Source organism: Mustela nivalis (genome assembly GCF_964662115.1).
Source record: "Mustela nivalis genome assembly, chromosome: 2".
In the NCBI taxonomy this organism is placed as follows: Eukaryota; Metazoa; Chordata; class Mammalia; order Carnivora; family Mustelidae; genus Mustela; species Mustela nivalis.
The window spans coordinates 165611173-165632882 of NC_139021.1; the positions used below are offsets into that span (position 1 = coordinate 165611173).

General features: G+C 36.7%; 1 protein-coding gene across 11 annotated transcripts in view; it reads left to right on the forward strand.

The window, feature by feature from the left end:
• The window catches only part of LOC309858802 (uncharacterized protein), a 44414-nt gene that overhangs the window by 17713 nt on the left and 4991 nt on the right, over window positions 1-21710 (forward strand). For 6 of the 11 annotated variants that reach the window (XR_014308337.1, XR_014308338.1, XR_014308339.1 and 3 more), the window contains 2 exons: window positions 3803-3885; window positions 4634-4736. The exons of 2 other annotated variants lie outside the window; for them this stretch is intronic. Coding sequence is in view for 4 of the 9 variants with exons in the window: in XM_082719080.1 (XP_082575206.1) it covers window positions 3803-3871 (69 nt within the window). In the remaining 5 variants the exon portion in view is untranslated. Of the gene's footprint in view, window positions 1-3802; window positions 3886-4630; window positions 4737-19467; window positions 19590-21710 lie in introns of all 11 variants that reach the window. 3 more of the 11 variants (XM_082719081.1, XM_082719083.1, XM_082719082.1) reach the window with 2 other exon arrangements.

The window sequence follows — 21710 nt, forward strand, 5'->3', positions numbered from 1 at the left end:
GGAGACAACTGAGATTATTTCTCTCTGAATTTAACTGACGGAGGAGGAGGAAGAGGAGGAGGGGGAGGAGAAGGAAAAAAGAATGTCATTCAATTTGCCTTTGCTTTTGCTTTAACAACATATTGATAATCCTTTTATGTATCTTCATCCCAAACTCCTCTCACTAGTTCTTGGAAGGCAGCTCCCTAGATATCGTAACAATATCTCCGATTCAGGACATTCTTATGTCTATTAGGGCTATTCTCTTTTCTTTAAAAATGGGCACTCCATATAGTTCCTATCTTGACTGAGGTCATCACTGCCTCCATTAGGAGAGTCTGTCTGTCTTTCCGCATTCTAACTGGGTGTGCCACACTTCAAGACCTAACTATCCCCTGACAGGGAGCTATTTCTATGGCTAGTGATGTGAGCAGTTAAGTAGGACAAGACAGCTGCAGCATGACTGTAGTACAACTATCCCCCACCCCCTGGAGCCCAGGGACTCTTTTATGTGCTGCTTGCTATAAAATCTACTGGGCCATTGGCCATAGGTTCTTCAGCTACAGTGCGACCCATAGAGTGTGTAACAGCCATCTGGGCTCATCGCATCACTTTGTGGGCCTTGGGGAGACGCACTGGTACTTCCAACCTCATGCTCCTGCTGTGATCTGTGTGGTGACTAATATCTTAATCTGATCCAATGAGTCTCAGTGTTTACTTTTTGCACCTATGGAGTTATGCAAACCAACCTGCTTGCTGCCTTAGCCATGTTCTGTAGGGTTTTGTTACTCCTTGCTCTAGAAGACTGGGTTCCTCTGACAGCATCTGTTCTATAGTTCAAGTTTAAATTCAACCTTATTTCCAGTTCTTTCCACTCCCTGGAGCATATAACATTATTGTATGATCAGAACATCAAAACCTTGCCACTCCAAAGTTCTATCTTTTACCTTGCTTTTTCACATTTCTCCTAAGGTTATTCTCCTTAGCTGAGAATTCTTATTCATCTCAGGGAGGTCTTTCTTATAATTTAGTGATTACTTGAGGGATTTGAAAAAAAGTCTAGATTTAAATCCCAGCAACATTACTTGTAATCTTTAAGTCCTTTAATAGTTTCTTACTATATTAGTGCCTCGTTTTCTTCCCCAATCAAAAGGGGTTAGTAAGAGTAACTAATTTACTTGGTTTTATGAGGATTATATGAATTAAAACATGGAAAGCACCTGTAACAGTGCCCAAAAAATAGCAGGATTTCTGTAAATGTTAGACCTTTTTTTTTTTTTTTTTTTTTTCATCATGGACTCCAGCCTGGTGGTATCCTAGCTACAACACAGTTTTCAGAACCTTATCACTCACATATCTGAAAGCATATTTATGGTCAAGTCAGCAGAAAGGAAGGCACACTCCCAAATCTTTGACCTCTTGTGATCTGAACCCATTCTTCCTCTTTCCTTTGAGTACTCTTTAACCTCATGCAATATTTAGGTCTTCATAAAGACGTCCTCCTTCTTCACACATAGTACGTCCTTTTATTTCAATGAACATCTTCCTGGTTTTCTTAGTGTTTTTTCATTTTGTTTTGTTTTGCTTCACACCTCAAATGCCTAAGACTAATCTATGTCTCAACACAGTGAACCTTAAAAAGATTCAGTCAATATTTCCTTAATGAATGGCTGAATGAAAAAAATAAGGGAAGGAAATAAGCATTAGATCCACTAGGTAAGAATTTGTGCATTGAGCAAGAATTATTTTCTAGAAGATCACAATGACTGTAGAATTTCTTATGGCCCTCATAAAAATTCAATGTTTTATATATATATTCCTTTTTTTTTTATCTTAGGAGGAAAAAAATCACAGGATAATTCTTATTTATGGTTTCTTTCTTGTTTTTTATTAAACATACTCATACTTCTCTTTATTATTCTTTATATTCTAGAGGGAAGAAATCAGAATTGGGTATCATTCCTGAGATTTGAATAAATAGGTTTATATAGGAGCTTGCATCAAAAACCTTTATTTACATGTAGAGAAAATATATGCCCAGGTTTTCCACAGCAAAATCTCAGTTTATGCATGTTTTTTGGTGTAATTATTAAAAACTCCTTCCTTTACTCTCAGAAGAGTCTCAGTTTTGAGGAAAAATCATATTTTTATAAGGAAGTCATAAGGAAGTTTTATGGTTAAGATTTCATAAGAAATCAAAGAAGAGCCAGATATTTACATGCTACAGAATATTTAGCTGATCCATCCACAATTTTTATTGAGTGTTCTCTGGGTACTAAGCTCAGTATTCATTGTTCCTTTTGAAACATTGTTCTTCTTTTTCTGTTTTTACCTTTATTGGGGGCTGCTTTACCTAACCTGCAGATGCAGGGTAATAGAAGATCAGGTAGAAGGGTTCAAAACAACTATTTTAGTTCTGTTTCTCAGAAATCCCACTTGGACTTTCATATAGGAAAAGTGAATCTATTTTCTATGTAAATAAAAAGTTCAAAACTACTTCATTTCATTTCAGGAATAGTTGGCTATGGATATTCAAACAGTGTTATCAAGAAACTACATCTACCTCTCCTTTTTGCTTTGTACTAGGCTGGCTTCATTCTTAAGAGAGTTTTTCCTTCATGGACAACCCCAGAAGATCCAGACTGACATTCCTGATTCTTGTTACAACATATCCGTTAGCAAGTTTTCTTTCCAGTTGTCCCTAGCATGTTTCAAGATTCATTCTCATTGGACCATTTTTGTTTATGAGTCCATATATAACCAAGAGTCTAAGAGTTTGAATATGTTGATTATCCAGACCTGAGTCATATGCCACCTCTGAATATGGAGAACATTGGGACCAACCCAACCACATAAATGGAGATTAGTAATTATTTTCCAAGAATGAGGGCCTTTAAAAAATTAGGAATGGCAAAGCAGGAATTTCATAACCAACTTAGGTTCATTCTAATCAATCTTGTTGCCAATGGTTCTATGATCCTATGTTTGTCATGGTAGACTAATTTCTGTCCATCATTTATTTTCTTCATGAAATGAACACTGGAGCTCCTCTGTAGTACAGTTGGTTAAGCATCTGACTCTTAGTTTCAGCTCAGGTCCTGATCTCAGTGTTGTGAGAATGAGCCCCACATCAGGCTCTGTGTTCAGTGCAGTGTCTGCTTAAGTTTCTTTCTCTCTCAACTCTCCTACCCTCCCACACCCCCATGCATTCTCTCTCTCTCTCTCTCTCTCTCTCAAATAAGCAAATAAATATTACAAAAAATAAAACAAACACTTATTTCATATTCTACAGCCTGACCAAAGTTTTATTGGCACTTGTAATTGGGCATGTGTATGCATATACTGCTCTCCCCCCGCCCCCCCCCCCCCCCCCCGCAAATGACTCTCCTTCACAGGAGAGTCACAGGCTTTCAGGCATCTTCTGTCTTGAGACTTGTCATCTGAAAGTTTTTTCAGCCAGTCACAGCTAAGGGAAGATATGCAGATGGGGAGTATGCATGGGATAGTCATATAGGGCAGGCCTGGAGCTACGCAGAAAACTTAAACCTGCATTTTGTTACAACTTAGGAACTTAGCTAAACCTTACTGTTTAGGGGTATTGATAATCAAGGAATCTCTGAGCATAGAAAGAACTTGGACCCCATTCACTGAAGCTAACAAATGACTCCTTGTTCCTAGGAAAAAAGCCATCCATGTTCCGGTCCAGAAGAAGAACTTTTCTTATTCTCTATGTCCGAGCCCCAGCCATTACTATGTTCTAGTACTTTGAGACAGGAGACTCTGATATATTTATAAAGACCCATTAACCTCTGTTTGTCCAAAGGCCAGCTCTCAGACGTTGCAAACTATCAGCCTGGATTCCCAAGGAATTTTTGTCTTATCCTGCAGGTGAGATCTCCAGGCCAGGTGAGAGTCTGTTCTGACAAGTCTAACCTTATAGCACAACTCTATCTGCAGACTGACTACAGTAATGCTCTTTGTCTTGGTTGCTATTTGCCATCTAGTTTTTAGTGCAGGAGTCATTAACTCTGAACTCTCCTACATTCAGCAATTCTTTTGACGGTATTTCCAGGCTTGTGTCTGTTAACGGGCCACCAACCCCTTGATAGCAATTCCTATTTATCACTCAGCTGTAAATATTGTCTCCAGGCAAAGCTTGGCCTACATGGTCTGAGCCCTCAAGCAATTTTATTTTGACTCATTCTAAATAAAATCGAATTACTCAGAGTGTGTGGGTAGGTGAACAGGAAAAAGGAGGTTGGCAAGAGAAGTAGAAAAAGGAGAAGGAGAAAGAGAAGGGGAGAGGAGGAGGGGGACAGAAGAGGAGGATAGCAGAAGAGAAAGAGGTAGAAAGACAGAGAGAGAGAGAGAGAGAGACAGAGAGAGAGAAATAAATTGCATGTTTTCTGCACAGTGGTCTTAGAAATCTTTCAAAGAATGAATAGGAGAAAAAGTATGTGACCACCTGTCAAAGAATGAGAGGAAATGAGAGAATAAAAAAGGCAGGAAAATAAAACAGGCTAAGAAAGGAGGAGGGGGAACTCAAAACTAAAAAACTGTACAGAGAAAAGATTATAGAAAAGTAAAAGAAGGGTCACTAAAAAGCATGTTAAAATATGTCTCTATTTTCCCATTTTCTCTTTCTCACTAGCAGGGAGTTGATCAGTGAGCAATGAATGAACATCTATTATTTTCTGGATATATATATCTCATCAAGTACATCTTTTGAGGAGTATCTACCATTCGTGCAATGCTGGGTAAGTGGCAAATGACAGAGTCTCAGAGGTACAGGCTTTCAGAAGAGGGAGAGGTCTGTGTTAGCTGAAGAACTGAGGGAAGGATTCCCAGCAGAAATGGGGGTTCAGTGGATCATGCAGTCTGGGTAGGACCAAAGCAAGGACTGAGGGCACTCTCAGCAAGGGGAAAGGCAGAGAGATACAGAGATGCTGGACTCGATTGGGAAATCTGCAGCACATGAACTTGTAATGATAAAAGTATTTGATGGAGGCAGGGGTAGTTAGAAAAAACAGAATCCAATGAGAGATTGTAAGGAAAAATGGGAATGAATAAAAGAAAATATAGAGAGATTGAAGGGAAAATAAATAAAAGAAAAAGGCATAGAGTGAGAAAATAACAAATGAACTTTCAGATGCTTTCACATTTTCTGGGCCAGAACCATCATGTTGGTCTCACATGGCACTCCAAGAAGAGTTAGCCTTGCCTCTGGCTCAGCATCTACATCTGTTCCATTGATGGGATGTCCTGAGTGGCAGTCCTATGGGCAAGGGGCCATGTTATACACCTGAACATACCCAGCTGAAGTGCTGGTGTTACAACAGAGACAAGGATAGGCAAGGAAGTCCACAGCCAGATTGTATTTCTCCTGGAAAATTTTTCTAGATAACTTTTTTTTAAAAAATGTGGTTCACTTGACATTTAAATCCTAAAACTTAAAATGCATTTTCCTCAATATAAACAGGATTAAAATAAATTTGGGAGTGAGTTATGGCCTGATGGTTTCTAGCCCAAAAGTTAAAGTGATTCTTAGTTATAGTAAGTGTCAGTCATCAGCTTTTGCATGGGACAAATGTAATATTCATCAAATTCTCCATCAAAAGCCCAAGTACCCTAATACCATCTATAATCTTAGCTTTTCATAATTGGACAAAAGCCTAACTATTCTTGCCTTATCCTTCACTACTCAATGATTCATACTCAGAATCCATGCTAGTTGAACCGCTTTTGGTAACATGAATCATTTCCTACATATCCTTGGTATGTATCCAGGCTAGTTGGTCTTCTAGGAACATTTGCCCCCTCCCCTTCATCCCCCTCTCCTCAAACTCTTTTGCAAGGTTATCTTTATTCAATCATTCTACTGGCAGGTGATTAAGTTAAAACTAGGTTATGAGGGTGGGTTCTAATAAGGTTCCACTGCTGTCCTTATAAGTGGAAATGTGGACAAAATAGTCTTATTCTCTCCCATTTCTGTATAACCCCACTCTCTACTCAAGAAAAGTAATTGATACATGGGCTTCTAACACTATAGATTATTGCTGTCTGTGTTCCAACCTGATAGAAATTCTCTCACGTTTATATTAGGTACTTGTCTGTGTCTGGCTTCTCTTCCTCAGTGTTAGACTGTGATATTCATCTACACTGTAGCACGCAGCTCATAGTTCCCTCAATCTCACTGATGCCTAGTTTTCCAGATAATAACATATCACAGTTTATTTAGTGATTGTTGGAAATTCTTGTGGAATCCTTTTGGAGATTTGGAATTTCTTTTGAGTAGATACCTGGGAGTAGGATCATTGCACCATAAGGTATGCATAAATTCATTCAGCTTTACCTGATGCAAAGGTTTTTTTTTTAATTTTTTTAAAGATTTTATTTATTTGGGGGAGAGAGAGAGAGAGCGAGCAAGTGAGCACACAGAAGAGCAAGAGAGGGAGAAGCAGTCTCCCTGCTGAGTAGAGAGCCCAATGCAGGGCTTGATCCCAGGATGCTGGGATCCTGACCTGAGCCGAGGGCAGATGCTTAACTGAGTGAGCCACCCAGATATGTCTGATGCAAAGAGTTTTAAACATGTTTTATGCACATTTACAGTCACAGCTGCAGTGAGTGTTCTAGTTCTTCATTATCTACACTTAATATCATCTGTCTTTATCATTTTAGTAATTTGGGGGCATTTGTAGAGGTTTTTCTCAGTTTTTCTTTTTTTTCTTTTTTAAGATTTTTATGTATTTGACAGATCAAGAGAGAGTGAGGGCATGAATTGGGGTAGGGTCAGAGGGAGAAATAGACCCTCTGCTGAGCACAGAGCCTAACACAGGGACCCTAGGATTATGACAGGAGCTGAAGACAAATGCTTAACCAACTGAGCCACCCAGATGTCCATACAGTAGTTTTAATCTCCAGGTCATGATGACATGCATTTGACCATCTTTTCATGTAGTTATTTGACATATCTTATTCTGTGGAGGTGGTTCAATTACTTTATCCATTTTCTATTGGGTTTTGGTTTCTCAATCATTAATCTGGAGGGATTATTTGTATATTCTGGTGATGAGTCATTTATTATATAAATTATTACAAATATTTTCTCCTTGTCTGGCGGTTTTCTTTTTCATTCTCTTAGTGTTGTTGAATGGAAAGTTTTTGATTTAATGTCTCCATTATTAGTATTCTGTTTTGTGGTTTGCCCTTCTTTTTTTCATTTAGGTAATCCTTGCCTTCTGCATTATCCTATTTCTCTATTTTTTAGAAGAATACTTTTTAAAATAATTTATGAATCATTTCAAATTAATATTTTTAATGCAAGGTGTAAAAAGGGATTTTTCCTATCTACGTTTATATTTATATGTTTACTGATACAGATAGATAAATAGATATGGGAAATTGACTCTCCTTCATTTTCTACATGCCTCTTTTGATTTAAAAAAAATATTATGAATGTAGTCTAGGTTAACAACAGTTACTTTTTGAAAAAAGTATTTGTCTACCTTAAGATCACAAATCTGCCTGCAATTTTTTAAAAAAAATATTCTGGGTGGTAGAGTTATATGTATTTTTCAATATGGAGATCCCATCGATTAGCATAATTTATTGAAATATCCATCTTCTTCCATGTATACTACATCATTTTTGTATAGAAAGAAGACCATATAATTGTGAGTCTGTTGAGGACTTTTTTATTGTGTTCCCATGGTCTATTTGTCAATCCTTGTGCCAATACCACACTACCTCTGTTAGAGTAGCTTAGTAACAAGTACTGTTATTTGATAGTATAAATTCTCTGACTTTTTTCCTTCAAAAAAATTGTCTTGGCTGTTATTTTCTCTTAGAATTACCAAATATACTTTAGAATTTGTAATTTCAAAATATCCTTATGGAACTTACAGTGTGATTGTGTTCACTTTATAAAACAGTTTCAGGAAAATAGAACTTTTCACATTATTGATTTTTCTAGTTCATGTAGCAAATATGTACACTTTTAACCTTAAACATTTTATATCAATAACATTTGTGGATTTCTCTATAGAGTTTTGGACATTTTAAAAAAGATTTATTCCCAAGTATTTGCTTTTACATGGCAACAAATAACAAACAGGTTTTATATTTTTCAATTAGCAATATATAGAACTAAAATTGAATTTTGCATATGAATCTCACTGCTTATATTTATTAATTTAATTTTCTGTACTTTAATATTGTAACCTTAGTATTTAGATATACTAAGAGCATAGTTATCATTCAAGAAAACTGACAGGTATTAAAAAAAAAAAACTTTTCCAAAGTGATGTCTTTTATTTGCTTAGCTTATTGAAGTAATTAAGATAACCAGTACAATGTTAAATAAGGTTATTAAAAAGGGCATATTTTCCTTTTTCCATCTTTCTGTGGGAAATTCAATATTTCACCACTGATAATGACATTTGTTCATATTATGTACCATTATTTTACCAATGTCTGTATTGATTAGGTCCCTAGCCTTTGGTACTGCCTCTTGTTCTTTTTGTTGTGGTGAATTTTTCCGTCTTGTCATTTTGTCCAGATAAGAGTATATTATGTACCATTATTTTAATATCTGTATAAATCTGAAATGATCTACCGTCATATAATCTTCACATTGATCTTTTTTCTGTTTTTCTTTGGTTCGTTTTCATAAATCTTGATAAGGAGTGTTACATTAGGACTGTTATCAAAGAACTAAATCTTTTTAAAATCTTATTCAGTGAAAATATTTTTATGCCAGGAGAGTTTCATGATTTAACATTCTTTGAGCGTGGTTTTTGCTGTTCTTTTATTTTAACTCCTTAAAATGAACGCTTTACTGAAGGGGGGGAGGGGGAAGGGGCTGGCTCCCAAACAGATTTCCACTATACAAAATGCCCGAGGCCATTCGCTCTGAATAGCTCTAGTTTTAGATTCCTCATTGCTGTCCAAATATCCTGAGTACACATTTTGCCTGGACCGCAGCCTTCTAGAGTTTTTGAGATGTAAAGACATACTTCCTGGAGCGCCTGGGTGGCTCAGACATTAAGTGTCTGCCTTTGGCTCCGGTCTTGATCCCAGGGTCCTGGGATTTAGCCCCCCATCAGGTTCCCTGCTCAGTGGGTAGCCTGCTTCTCCCTCTCCCATTCCCCCTGCTCTGGTTCCCTCTTTGGCTGTTTCTCTGTCAAATAAATAAAGTCTTAAAAAAAAAAAAAAAAAAAAAAAGACTGGCTTCCCAACCCCTTTAATCTGGGTGTGTACTCAGAACCCAGAGTATGGATCTATGGTTAGAGCAGTTTAGCCCTTCTTGCTGGAAACTGAATTTCTCACTATGCTCTCTGTGCAGAGTCAGTATTATCATCTTCATAGTAGGAAAGCAGAATGTGAGCTCTCTTTTCCCTTGAGTATCAGCATAACACCTACTTCTACCCTCTTTAAACAATGGACTCTTCTAAGAGTCTGTGTTCACATGCACACTTACACACACACACACACACACACACACAGTTGACTTTAAGCATGGATGTGCTGAGTGTTTGGGACATGCAATGAATAATTTAATATCTGGCCCAGAGAAAGTACCCCCAAACAACAAGAATGAGGGAGTAAATAAGTAAAGCACCTGGAAAAATGCGTTGGTGTCTTTTTATGCTAAGATTTATTAATTTATTCAACAAACACATGATGAGTGGGAGACACGAATTCTTTGATTTCAGACATAGAAATGGAACAAGGTAATGTGCATATAAATATGCACAAGATGTAGTTCTTTCTTCAATTGATTTCCTGTTCAATAAAAAGAAAATGGCTAACAAAGAATACATGGCAACATGAGAATATAATCATATGACGAGTGTAAAACATGCATGATGGCAATAAGTTGTTCATTAGTGTATAAATTCTTGCATTTAATCAATTTATATTGAATTTCTAATCTATGTGAAGAACGACGCCAGTCAGTGTTAGAGAAAAAGAGGGAAAGTACAGAGTTATCATTGACACAATGCCTGGCCTAAAATGGCTTAGCATCAAATAAAGAAGAAAGTTATGTCTAAGTAAACTCAAGATCTAAAAGAATGTACTATAGACATAGATAGATAATAGATACAGTAAATCTTATGTTTTATATGTTAGAATCTATCCATTGATTCTTTAATGCAGCCAGCATCCGCGAGGTCTGACTTTACATTGGACATATGTCACATGCACTCAGTCATTCTACTTATCTGAAAACAAAGTAGACTGTATATTGGAGGCAATATAATTAAGTTTCTGGGAGGCAATATTTGATAGGATAGGATATACATAAGTGGTATGGAAGGGGAGGGGAACAGCAAGTATGGTAAGTGGCTTAGTAAAAAAATATAGGGACAGGGGAAATAGATTCCCAAACAGACATGCTGTCTAATCTGTATGTGGGAGAATTATAAAACAGAGACTAAGTCAGGGAGTTTGGGAATAAGGTGAAAGAGTGTCTTAAGGTCTCAGGGTTTTTGTCCTTACACAAAAATTCACTTTAAGGTTGATCTACTCATTTACTTATGGCATTGAGCATGGTCAGGTCAGTTCAGTTCAATGCAATCCAATACAAACGATTCAGTACAAATTGAGTGCAATATTACGTATTTTAATGAATTAACTTACAGCCATGATACATGTTTTCTAACAGTTTAGCATTAAGTTGGTAGGAGTCTTCAATCCGTTAACATAAGCTGGGGTCTGACTCTTAGTCAGGTCTTTAGAGTGAAAAGAGTTAAACATAGGGCCCTGAGACCGCAGTGTCCATTTGGGCAAGGAGATGTTTCTCTTGGAGATAAGATGCTTAGAGTCCTATTTCTTCCATATGACCAGGTCATATTTAAAAGAAGAACAGACTTAAAGGAAAATACTTCCCAAAGTCAGAACATCACAGAAGGATCCCCAACCCAAATGTTTGCTCAGTGTCAGGAAGGAGGCAGGCATGGGTGCAGAATGACTCATGATGAGAATGAATGCAACATCCCTACTCTGGGGCCTGTCCAAGAAAACACATTGTCTACTTTCTCTCCAATTTTGGTCAGTCTCTCCAATTGGTCAGTGCCAATTTTTGGCACTAGGACCCCAGCAGGGAAGCATGAAAAACCAATTTATGAATTATTCAGGTGATCACATTTTAATCCTCAAACCTGGATGTTATCTTGACTAATTGGCACTCAGTTGGAAAAAAAACAAAACTACAAAATTCTAGGTTTCATATTTGCCAATTGGAAGCAATAGTTCCAGCAAACCTGAACTAAGAAAAATATTTTAAATGCTCATAATCTTCCCTAATTTTATTTTTCTCAATTATTTCATTGCACAAAATTATATAGAGAGAAAATAAAAATTCAAGATAAACATGAATAAAAGTATTCATCAACTCACCATCTAAAAATAATCTTCTAACTCTAATTTCTTCCTTTTGAAAATGAACTTATAAATCTTTAAGAAAAAAAAAGAAAGTGGACTTATGCTATACCTTGTACCTTTTTAAGACCCCTAAATTTGAACCCATTTCTACCTCAGTGTACTTACATCATTTTATTAGCTTTATCATATTCTATTGTATAGAAGTCATAATTTAAGCAGTTATTGTTGGACATGTGTACTGTTGCAGATTTTTCAATACTATCAACAATGCTGTGATATACTTCTACTTTTTCATTTTAATTCCAGTATAGTTAATGTACAGTATTATATTACTTTCAGGTGTACAGTAACAGTTCAGCAATTCTATGCATACTAAGTATTTAATGGACATTCTTATATTTAAATCTTTGCATACTTCTCTAATTACATCATAGAGTTAATTTGAGGATGGAATTATTGGATCTAAATGTATAAAACATGTATTTAAATTAAAATTTCAACCTAATTGATATTTTTAATTTTCTTTACCATATGCTATATGTCTGTAGCTTCAACTTATTCCATGAGTTGATATACACATGAGTAAAGATACCTAAAGTTATACACACCCCCAAGTTCATTGTAGCATTATTTACAAAAGGCAAGTTGTAGAAACAACCTAAGTGTCTAACCAATGGATAAATGAATAAAGGAAGTATTAATATGTATGTATTACTTAGACATACCAAAGAATGAAATCTTGCCATTTGCAGCATTATGGATAGACTTTGAAGGCCTTATTCTAAGTGAACTAAGACAAAGAAAGACAAATACCGTAGGATCTTATTTATTTGTGGGCTCTAACACAAATAAAACAACCACCACAACAAAACAAAACTAAGCTTAAAGATCTAGAGAACACATGGGACTTCACCAGTGGTGGGAGAGAGGGAATGGGGAAATGGGTGAAGGGAATCCAAAGGTACAAAGGTCCAGTTACAAAAGAAGGGAATACCAAAAGGTACAAAGGTCCAGTTACAAAAGAAGTCACGGTTCTGTAATGTACAGCATGGTGACTATACTTCTGTATTCCATATTTATTAATTGCAGGGAGGGGCGCCTGGGTGGCTCAGGTCGTGATCCTAGGGTCCTGGGATCGAGCTCTGCATGGGGCTTCCTGCTCAGTGGGGAGTCTGTTTCGCCTACTCTCTCTGCCTTTCCCCTCCACTTGTGCGTGCATGCTTGGTCTCTCAAATAAACAAATAAATAAGATCTTTAGAAAATAAGTTGCAGAGACAACAGATCTTAAAAGTTCTCATCACAAGAAGGGGAATTCTGTAACTAATGTGTAATGGTCAATGTTCACCAGACTTCTTGTGGGGATCATTTCATAATGTCTACAACTATTGAAACATTATGTTGTATACCTGAAACTGGTATAATGTTGTAGGTCAGTTATACCTCAATTAAAAAAATATATATGTAAAAACACTGACCATGAACCAATAAATATATAACTAGACTATTTCATTTTTTGTCAGATTATGCCTAGTCTTTGTTAATTTATTTCCGACAGTCATCTCTCTGTTAAATTGATGAGATGTTCCGTATCCTAATAGCTGCTGAAATAACCAGTGATTGTGGTAGTATTTGCACTTAAAGATCTTTTGGGAGGAAAAAAAAGGCTGAAATTATTCCTACCTATGTGGAACACATAAGACATGCTACAAATTTTCATGAGTTCTGTGAATTTGAAATTTCTATTTGAGACATTAACAGAACTCACAAGATGAAGGAGTTCCTGGATTCCTGGCAGAAAAAAAAAAAAGGTTTAAACTTCAACAGAAATACATGTATGCATGGACCAGCTATGCACAATTTTTTTTTATATTGTGGTAAAATACATCAATTTTACCATCATAACTTTTTTACTGCATAGTCAGTGATATGAAATGCATTCATAATGTACTACCATAACTTCCATTTATCTGCAGAACTCTTCATCTTTTGGAACAGCAACTCTACATCCATGAAACACTAACTCTGCATTTCCTTTATACTTAGCCCCCAGCAACCACCATTCTGTTTCCTCTCTACTATAGGATTTCGACTTCTTCAAGTACCTCATATAAATAGAATCCTATGGTTTGTCTTTCTGCAACAGGCTTATTTCACTTAGCATAGTATCTTGAAGATCTATCCATATCGTAGCAGGTGTTACAAATTCCTTCCTTTTCAAGGCTGAGTAATATTCCATTGAGTGTATATGTGACATTTTGTTTATTCATTCACCGAGGGACACTTGGGTCACTTCCACAACCCCTTAGTCATTTTTGATGAGATTAAAATGAGAAAATAAAAACTTCTAGGGCTATTATTGATTAAATAAAAATATAAATATCAAATAAGATTTATAGGAGATAACCCATCACATCTTAATAAATCAAAAGCAAAAAATTAAGATACAAAATTATAAAATTTTCAAATAAAAAATGGCAAACATCTATAGAGTTACAAAATATCTGTAGATGAATATATTTGAGAAATTATAGAAAAAATGTAACACAGCTTAGTACAGGAACAAAGAATGTAAAAGATAACCGATTATAGGAAGAAGAGAAGGGGAAAAGTGAGAATGATAAAACAAAAGAATAAAGCAAAAATATAAGTACGATAGTAAATGTAAATTAATTATACTTATATATTTATAAAGTGTCTCAGATTTTTTTTAAAGATTTATTTATTTGACACAGAGAGAGAGATCACAAGTAGGTAGAGAGGCTGCAGAGAGAGGGGAAAGCAGACTCTCTGCTGAGCAGAAAGCCCGATGCGGGGCTCGATCCCAGGACTCTGGGATCGTGACCTGAGCCGAAGGCAGAGGCTTAACCCACTGAACCACTCAGGTGCTCCATAAAAAAATGTCTCAGATTTTTAAATAAGTCTTTTATATATTAACAAGAGATATACCTAACAAAAATAGAGGGAGAATTAACAAAATAAGCATTAAGCAAACATCTGGTATATTGGTATCATAAAAATTGATCTGAATATAAAGTTTTACAATATATAAGATATGTGTTATGAAGTTGCATGTTTTATACTCACACTTTTTAGTCCCAGAGATCCTGATAATAAAATAAGTATAGACAGGAATTCATTTGTATTTGTGAGTAATCACATAATAGTAATACCCATATTCACTCTCTCATGGAAAGTATACTATGCCCTCTAAGGACACTATGTATTTGGGAATCAAAACAGAAAAAAAAAATTCTTTCATCAAGAATGCCAAAGAGGTTTTGTGGGGTTTGTTTGTTTGTTTTGTTTTTTGGTTTTTTGTTTGTTTTATGACATGAAAGCATTCTACCCAATCTAAGATTTTTTTAAAGTTTTTTTTATTATGTTAGTCACCATACAGTACATCATTAGTTTTTGATATAGTGTTCTATGATCCGTTGTTTGCATATAACACCCAGTGCTCCACACAATTTGTGCCCTCCTTAATAGCCAACCTAAGAATTCTTACATAAGAAAACATCCTCCCCCAGGGACACGAGACAGTACTCATATCACTCCATCGCCGTGGACATAGGCCTTTGATCATTTATTCACCCATTTAAACCTCCACTTATGCATCCTGGGCTTCATTTGTGAAGGACTCTAGCTTTTGTTTTCCTTAGTGGCATTAGTAGGGATTTAAGAGGCAGCCTCTCTATAGAAGTTTCTAGCAATATAAAGGGTAAATGGTTAATTCTGAATAAGATCAGGTCATTTTGTCTAATCCAATCTCCTTATTCATGTGGGACAGCTTATATGTAAACTTCTCACTCACTTAACTTCCACCTTACCAAGTCACATAGTTGATTTCCAGCCATAAGTAGAAGGACCCTTCTTACTTGTTCAGTGATGGACATGATGGTTAGAAGAGTTTAAACAATGAACCGAAACTTAAAATCTATCTCCCTGACTTGCACTTGCTTTGGACTTCAGCCATTATTTTTATTTCAATTTTTCCAGATTTATATATAGAGTTTCAAGTTAAGACCTTCACAGAATTCACAAGGTTTGTAAGGCCCATGGTAGAGTGCAGGACACTGTAGGGTATGGCACATGATCAGTGAGGGCTATTATCAGTATCCTGATTATTGTTTTATTAATATTCCTCCTATGACATCCACTGCCCCTCTTTAGTTGGTTTAACGTCTTCCAAAAATCGGATCTGTATTTCCTCTTTGTTCCTTCTCACATCCACACTGGAGATGGCTTCCCCAGCCTCATTTCCATTTCTGACTCACATTCATTGCTTTGCAGAGTCAACCCCATTTGTGCCCTCAGCATCAGTTCCTGAGCTACTGTGCATCTCGGGGGCTCACGACTTTTGCTTGTTAGATACTAAATTACTGCCATCGGGAAGTGACAAGTCTCACTTTGCAACCTTTTTGCCACAATAAAATTCACTTGATAAAAAACAAAAGGAGCCATAGAAATGCAGGGTTTGGGGGATCATAAAGCATGTGTCTCTGTTGCCAGCCCTTTGTTTTTACCCAAGTGGCAGTATTCGGGGAGTTAATGCTTAAAAAGTAGACCGCTCTTGTTAATGAGACAGATTATTTAGGAAAACAGAACTGTCACTATTGCTTGCCATGGAAAGCGGTGGATTTGTAACTTTTGAACGTTGGCTGCATTAGTAAAAACATCATTTATTCAAATTGAGATGTTCCCCAGAGCTGCACTTTGGTTAATAAAGATAAAACCCTTATGCCGGTTGTCAGATGTTATCTTCCTATCCTGGGGACCCTTCCAACAGCAACCTGGGAACTTCTGAGATGATCTGCTTAGTGAGGGATCTTCATGTGTGTTTTTCAGAACCCCAGGTGGGCTTTCTTTTTTTTTTTTTCATTTATTTATGTTCAGCATAACAGTATCATTTTTTCACCATACCCAGTGCTCCATGCAATCCGTGCCCTCCTAATACCCACGACCTGGTACCCCGACCCCCCACTCCCCCGCCACTTTAAACCCCTCAGATTGTTTTTCAGAGTCCATAGTCTCTCATGATTCACCTCCCCTTCCAATTTCCCCCAACACCCTTCTCTCCAACTCCCCATGTCCTCCATGCTATTTGTTATGCTCCACAAATAAGTGAAACCATATGATAATTGACTCTCTCCGCTTGACTTATTTCACTCAGCATAATCTCTTCCAGTCCCATCCATGTTGCTACAAAAGTTGGGTATTCATCCTTTCTGATGGAGGCATAATACTCCGTAGTGTATATGGACCACATCTTCCTTATCATTCATCCGTTGAAGGGCATCTTGGTTCTTTCCACCGTAGCCATTGCTGCTATAAACATTGGGGTACAGATGGCCCTTCTTTTTACTACATCTGTATCTTTGGGGTAAATACCCAGGTGTGCAATGGCAGGGTCATAGGGAAGTTCTATTTTTAATTTCTTGAGGAATCTCCACACCGTTCTCCAAAGAGGCTGCACCAGCTTGCATTCCCACCAACAGTGTAAGAGGGTTCCCCTTTCTCCACATCCTCTCCAACACATGTTGTTTCCTGCCTTGCTAATTTTGGCTATTCTAACTGGTGTAAGGTGATATCTCAATGTAGTTTTAATTTAAATCTCCCTGATGGCTAGTGATGATGAACATTTTTTCATGTGCCTGATAGCCATTTGTATGTCCTTTTCTTAACTGATCCTAGGGGCATCTCCTATGAGAACCTAAAGATCCAGACCTACACCTTTTGATAAAGTGTAGAACTAAAGGGAATAAAAAACAAACAAACAATCTCAGACCCAGAGCAAGCTTGCATGTTTTCATTGAAAATACCACACAGCTCCCAATCTCCTTTAAAAAACAAAAAACAAAAAAACAAAAAAAACCTCTTCACAGCCAAACTTCCTTCTTCTCCAGGATCTCATCTCTCCATCACTCATCAGTTTTCACTGAAGTCGAGAAGAGGTTCCTTGTCATAAGCCAAATAAATAGTTTTACTCTTTTTATACTTTATTAGAAGAATTTGACATTATCAGTACATCCCTGCTTCTTTAAAAACCAGAGTCAATTAGTTTCCATGATTCTGTACCATTCTAGTTTTCCTCCTACTGCTCTTGCTAAATTTGTTCCCTTACACCCACAGTCATTCAATGCTGGTATCCCTCAAGGTTCAGTCCAAGCCCTGCTCTTTCTTCCTCCTGTTCACTCCCCCTAGAAGACCTCACCTTCACCAGCACATGGAATGTCATCTCTTTGTAGGCAAAACTCTGACTCAGACAGCTCCCTGAGTTCTGAACTCCCCTGACCAAATGAACTCTGACAGCCTCCAAAAGATGTCTCAGAGTCTTCACAGATTAAGATGTCCAGCCCCAATGTTTGAATTTCCTCCCCAAATATAGGTCTCCTTCAAAATCACTGCGTGTGTTGTTTTCCAAAAGCCAGAAGGTTGAGTCATCCTTAAATTGATCTCTCTTGTACTTCATATCCAAACTACCAACATGGATTGCCTATTTTAACTCTTAGATATTGTTCCTTCTACTTATCTCTTTCTACTCCCAGACCCTAATTCAGGGCTTGACATGAGCTACTAATTCAGAAGTATTAGAGGAGTCTCTATCATCACCATTGCACTACATCCTGGCCCATTGCTAAGCTTCCCAATTGATCGCTTTAATCCAAATTTGCCCCACTGTATGAACTCTCCATTTTACCACGAAGTTGGATGCTTTCCCAAACAAAAGAAGATCATGGCATCTCCCTTTCCTCAGCTCAAAAATTTAAATTTTTGATCTTCAAGAATCATGTCCATTAACCAATCCCTCTTTATAGACCCTTTGTACCCCCCGCCTCCTTTTCCTCATTGTGACAACCACTGGTCTGTTTTCTGCTCTTGACACCTGTTATACCACCTGAACACACAGTGTCTTTTTTCTGGTCCTAGGTACTCTCAGTCCCCTAATTCACATGCACCCCCCCTTAAGGCAAGCTTATTTCTTACTCCTTTAGGAATATTCACAGGGACCTCCCTGACAAGATCAATCAATTCCATTATATGCTCTAACAATACAGAAATTAAGTTATAACTATCATGTAATTTTTCTGTATTTGATTAATATTTGTAACCTCCCCTTAAAATACATTTCCCAGAGTGCAAGTTCATTATGGGTAGGATACTTGGTTATCTCCCCTTTGTATTTCCAGAAAGAACTAACTTGCTATCATTTATATGATATTGAGATATTTAAATATCTATATATCTGGCTTAGTTTATATAACATAATGTGAGTGAGTGTGTGTGTGTGTGTGTGTGTGTGTTTTGACTTGACAATTCTATTTCTCTGGGGCTTAATTCCCTTACCCATTTAATGGGGCTAACATCACAATATCTAAAGTCTTTCCATGTCTAGATATTTAATCTTCCTCATAATGGAAATACAGAAAACAAAATTATACCAGGTTACCATTTCTCATATATCGAACTGGTAAAAAAAAAAAAAAATTATAACATGCACTGTTGGTAAGGAGGTAGAGAAACAGTTACTCTGACACTCATGTGATGATCTTTAGAATGTACTTGGCATTAAACTTCTAGAGATTTTGTCAATATTCAACAGAACTATATGTATGTTCACATTAGGTCCAGGAAATCAGGAAATCCTAGTTCTAGGAATTTTTGAAGATGTATCTCCAAAAATAGAAAAGTTCATTTGTAGGAATATTCACTGCAAAATTGATTATAAATTTGAAATATTACAAACCTATTACTCCTACACTGAAAAGGGGTTCAGTAAATTATCATAAATCTACATAATGGAATACAATGCAGCCAGAATAAAAGAATGGGGATGAGAAAGATTTATGATATGGGATGATTTTCAGGATATATAATTCAGTAAAAATTTTAAAACATAAAAAAGCAGTTATACAAAGTAGGCTATTCTTCGTATAAGGCAGAGGAAGCATAAACACAGCTTAATGAAAGTGATAACTCACAGTACATGGGTAAGAAAGATGGAAAGTATGGAAGAGAGGGTGGGGAATACTGTTTCTCTGATGGAACAATTTTTAACAGTTTAACTTTTACAACTATGTTCATGTTTCAAATCCTCAAAAACAGAAAATATAAATATGTACGAGGGGAACACTAAAACATGGTAGAAATAGAAGCACATTTTATAAACCCTATTTGAAGAAATAATGTAACCATGCTGGAGGAAAAGAGAAAAAGAACTAGATCAGGTAACTTTTCAACTTTTCAGTAGATTATATGGTTTAGGCTAAAGACAAAATTTTAAGTTATGTTGAGCTCTGTTTGGTAGGTTTCTTTTTCACAAAATAATGGGTTAACAATTGTGAAAACTACTTTGTGTACTCTTGATCAAAACAATTAAGTAATTATATTATAGAAAATGGGAGCCAGGTTTCTTAGTGTCATAAAAGGGAGTTACAAATACTGAGAAGGAGTAGGACATTATGAACCCTTTAATATTCAGCTGAAATGGGAGGCATTGGTGTGAACTGATGATTTTAATATAAAGAAATAGTTATAGAAGTTTTGGGTTGTATATGCATGTATGTATATGTGTATATGGTTGAATGTATAGGTATGTATCAATATGGACATGTTGAGAAATACATATAAATATATGAGTGTATATGTATTATGGTATACTTATTTATTTGTGTACACATTTGGCTCCTAATTCTGTGCACTGACAGAGACTAGAACCTAACTAGCAATGAGCACACCTAGTGGTCATATTTTGGTTTTTCATACCATCTTCCACTTAAAGAATCTAGAATACTTGAGAGAAATGGCTGGTTTCAGGGATAGGATGGAAGAGAATCTGATGTGCCTAGAATATTATTGTGTCATAAAATAAAGAGGTACTTGAATGCCAGCTTCATGGGGCACCACATGCAAAGTCTTGTTCACATTTGAGCACATCTAAATGAATACTAGTAGTAGAGTTTTTCATCCATACAATAAAATAATAATCCATGACTCTATTTGGATATAAATAAAGTTCTTCTTTACAATAAAAATTTCAATAGTAAAAATGGAAGGAATGATGGAATTAGGAAATCATCTTTTGGCAGTCATTATACTCATTTTTTCAGGCAAAAATCCTTAATGGATGCTGAAACTGGTGGATGAAAAATTGATGCACAAGGGCATGCTTGCATTGTTTCTTTCTTAGTCTGCTGAGGCTGCCACTGCAAAATAGCAGTGACTGAGTTGTTTAAACAGACGCTGCTCACAGTTCTACATACTAGGAATTCTAAGATCAAGGTTCCAACATATTTGACTCCTGTTCACAGTCATTTTTCTGGCTTTCACATGACCATCTTCTTGCTGTCTTCATATGACCAGAGATCTATGGGTTGGGAGAAAGAGATGATGGGAAAGAGGGTTGGTGTTGGTCTCTATTCTTTTAAGGACACTTGTCTCACCATGTGGAGCCACACCCTCATTTAAACCTAGTACATCCAAAAGGCCCTACCTCCCCATGTCATCACATTGGGGTTTAGTTCAACTAATAAAATTCTGGGAAAGGACACTGCCAGTCCATAAAAGCTTCCAAATAGATCTTACCAAGATATTTGTAAAAGGTGCAACATAGCAGCTATACTTTGGAGACACCAGGGGATCATCGTTAATATTCATCTGAAATGTAATAGTTCAGTATCACCTGCCTGGGGACAAGATACACGGAGAAGGACAGAACATCACGGATATGGAATTCCATATTCTGAATTCTGAATTTAGTCATTCAGAAACCTCAGGCAAGCCCAAATTTAGGGAAATTCTATAAAACAATTTGACAAATTCTTGTTTTGGACTATTCAAAGATATCAATGTCATGAAACAATATGAAGAGGACTTCCAGATTAAAGGCAGGGAAAGAAATTGGACAACTGACTGGAACAAATGATCTAAAGATCTCCTTTGGGCATGATTGGAACAGTGGTAAAACGAAATATTGTATCCATACTAAATTCCTGATATTGGTAACTTCACTGTGGTTACATAAAAGAATGTTCTTGTTCTTAGACAGTATGCTCTGAAGGGAAAAAGGGGGGAAAAAAACCAAAACCAAAACAAAAATACAAGCTCCATGAGCACAAGGACCATACATATTTTGGGGGGCAAACTTTGTGAACTTGTCAGTCATAACTGGGACTTTTAAGGCAGATTTGAAGAAAGCAAAGAATCAAGTCAGACAGGAAAACCTGGGAGCCAGAGAGAGGGTGACATCAGACCAGAGCAGAGTCCCATGTCCTCAATAAGGAAGGCTCACCAGCCCCAGAGGCGGCGGCCCGTCAGACCCAGCATCAGGCAAGGAACCCCTTCTGTGG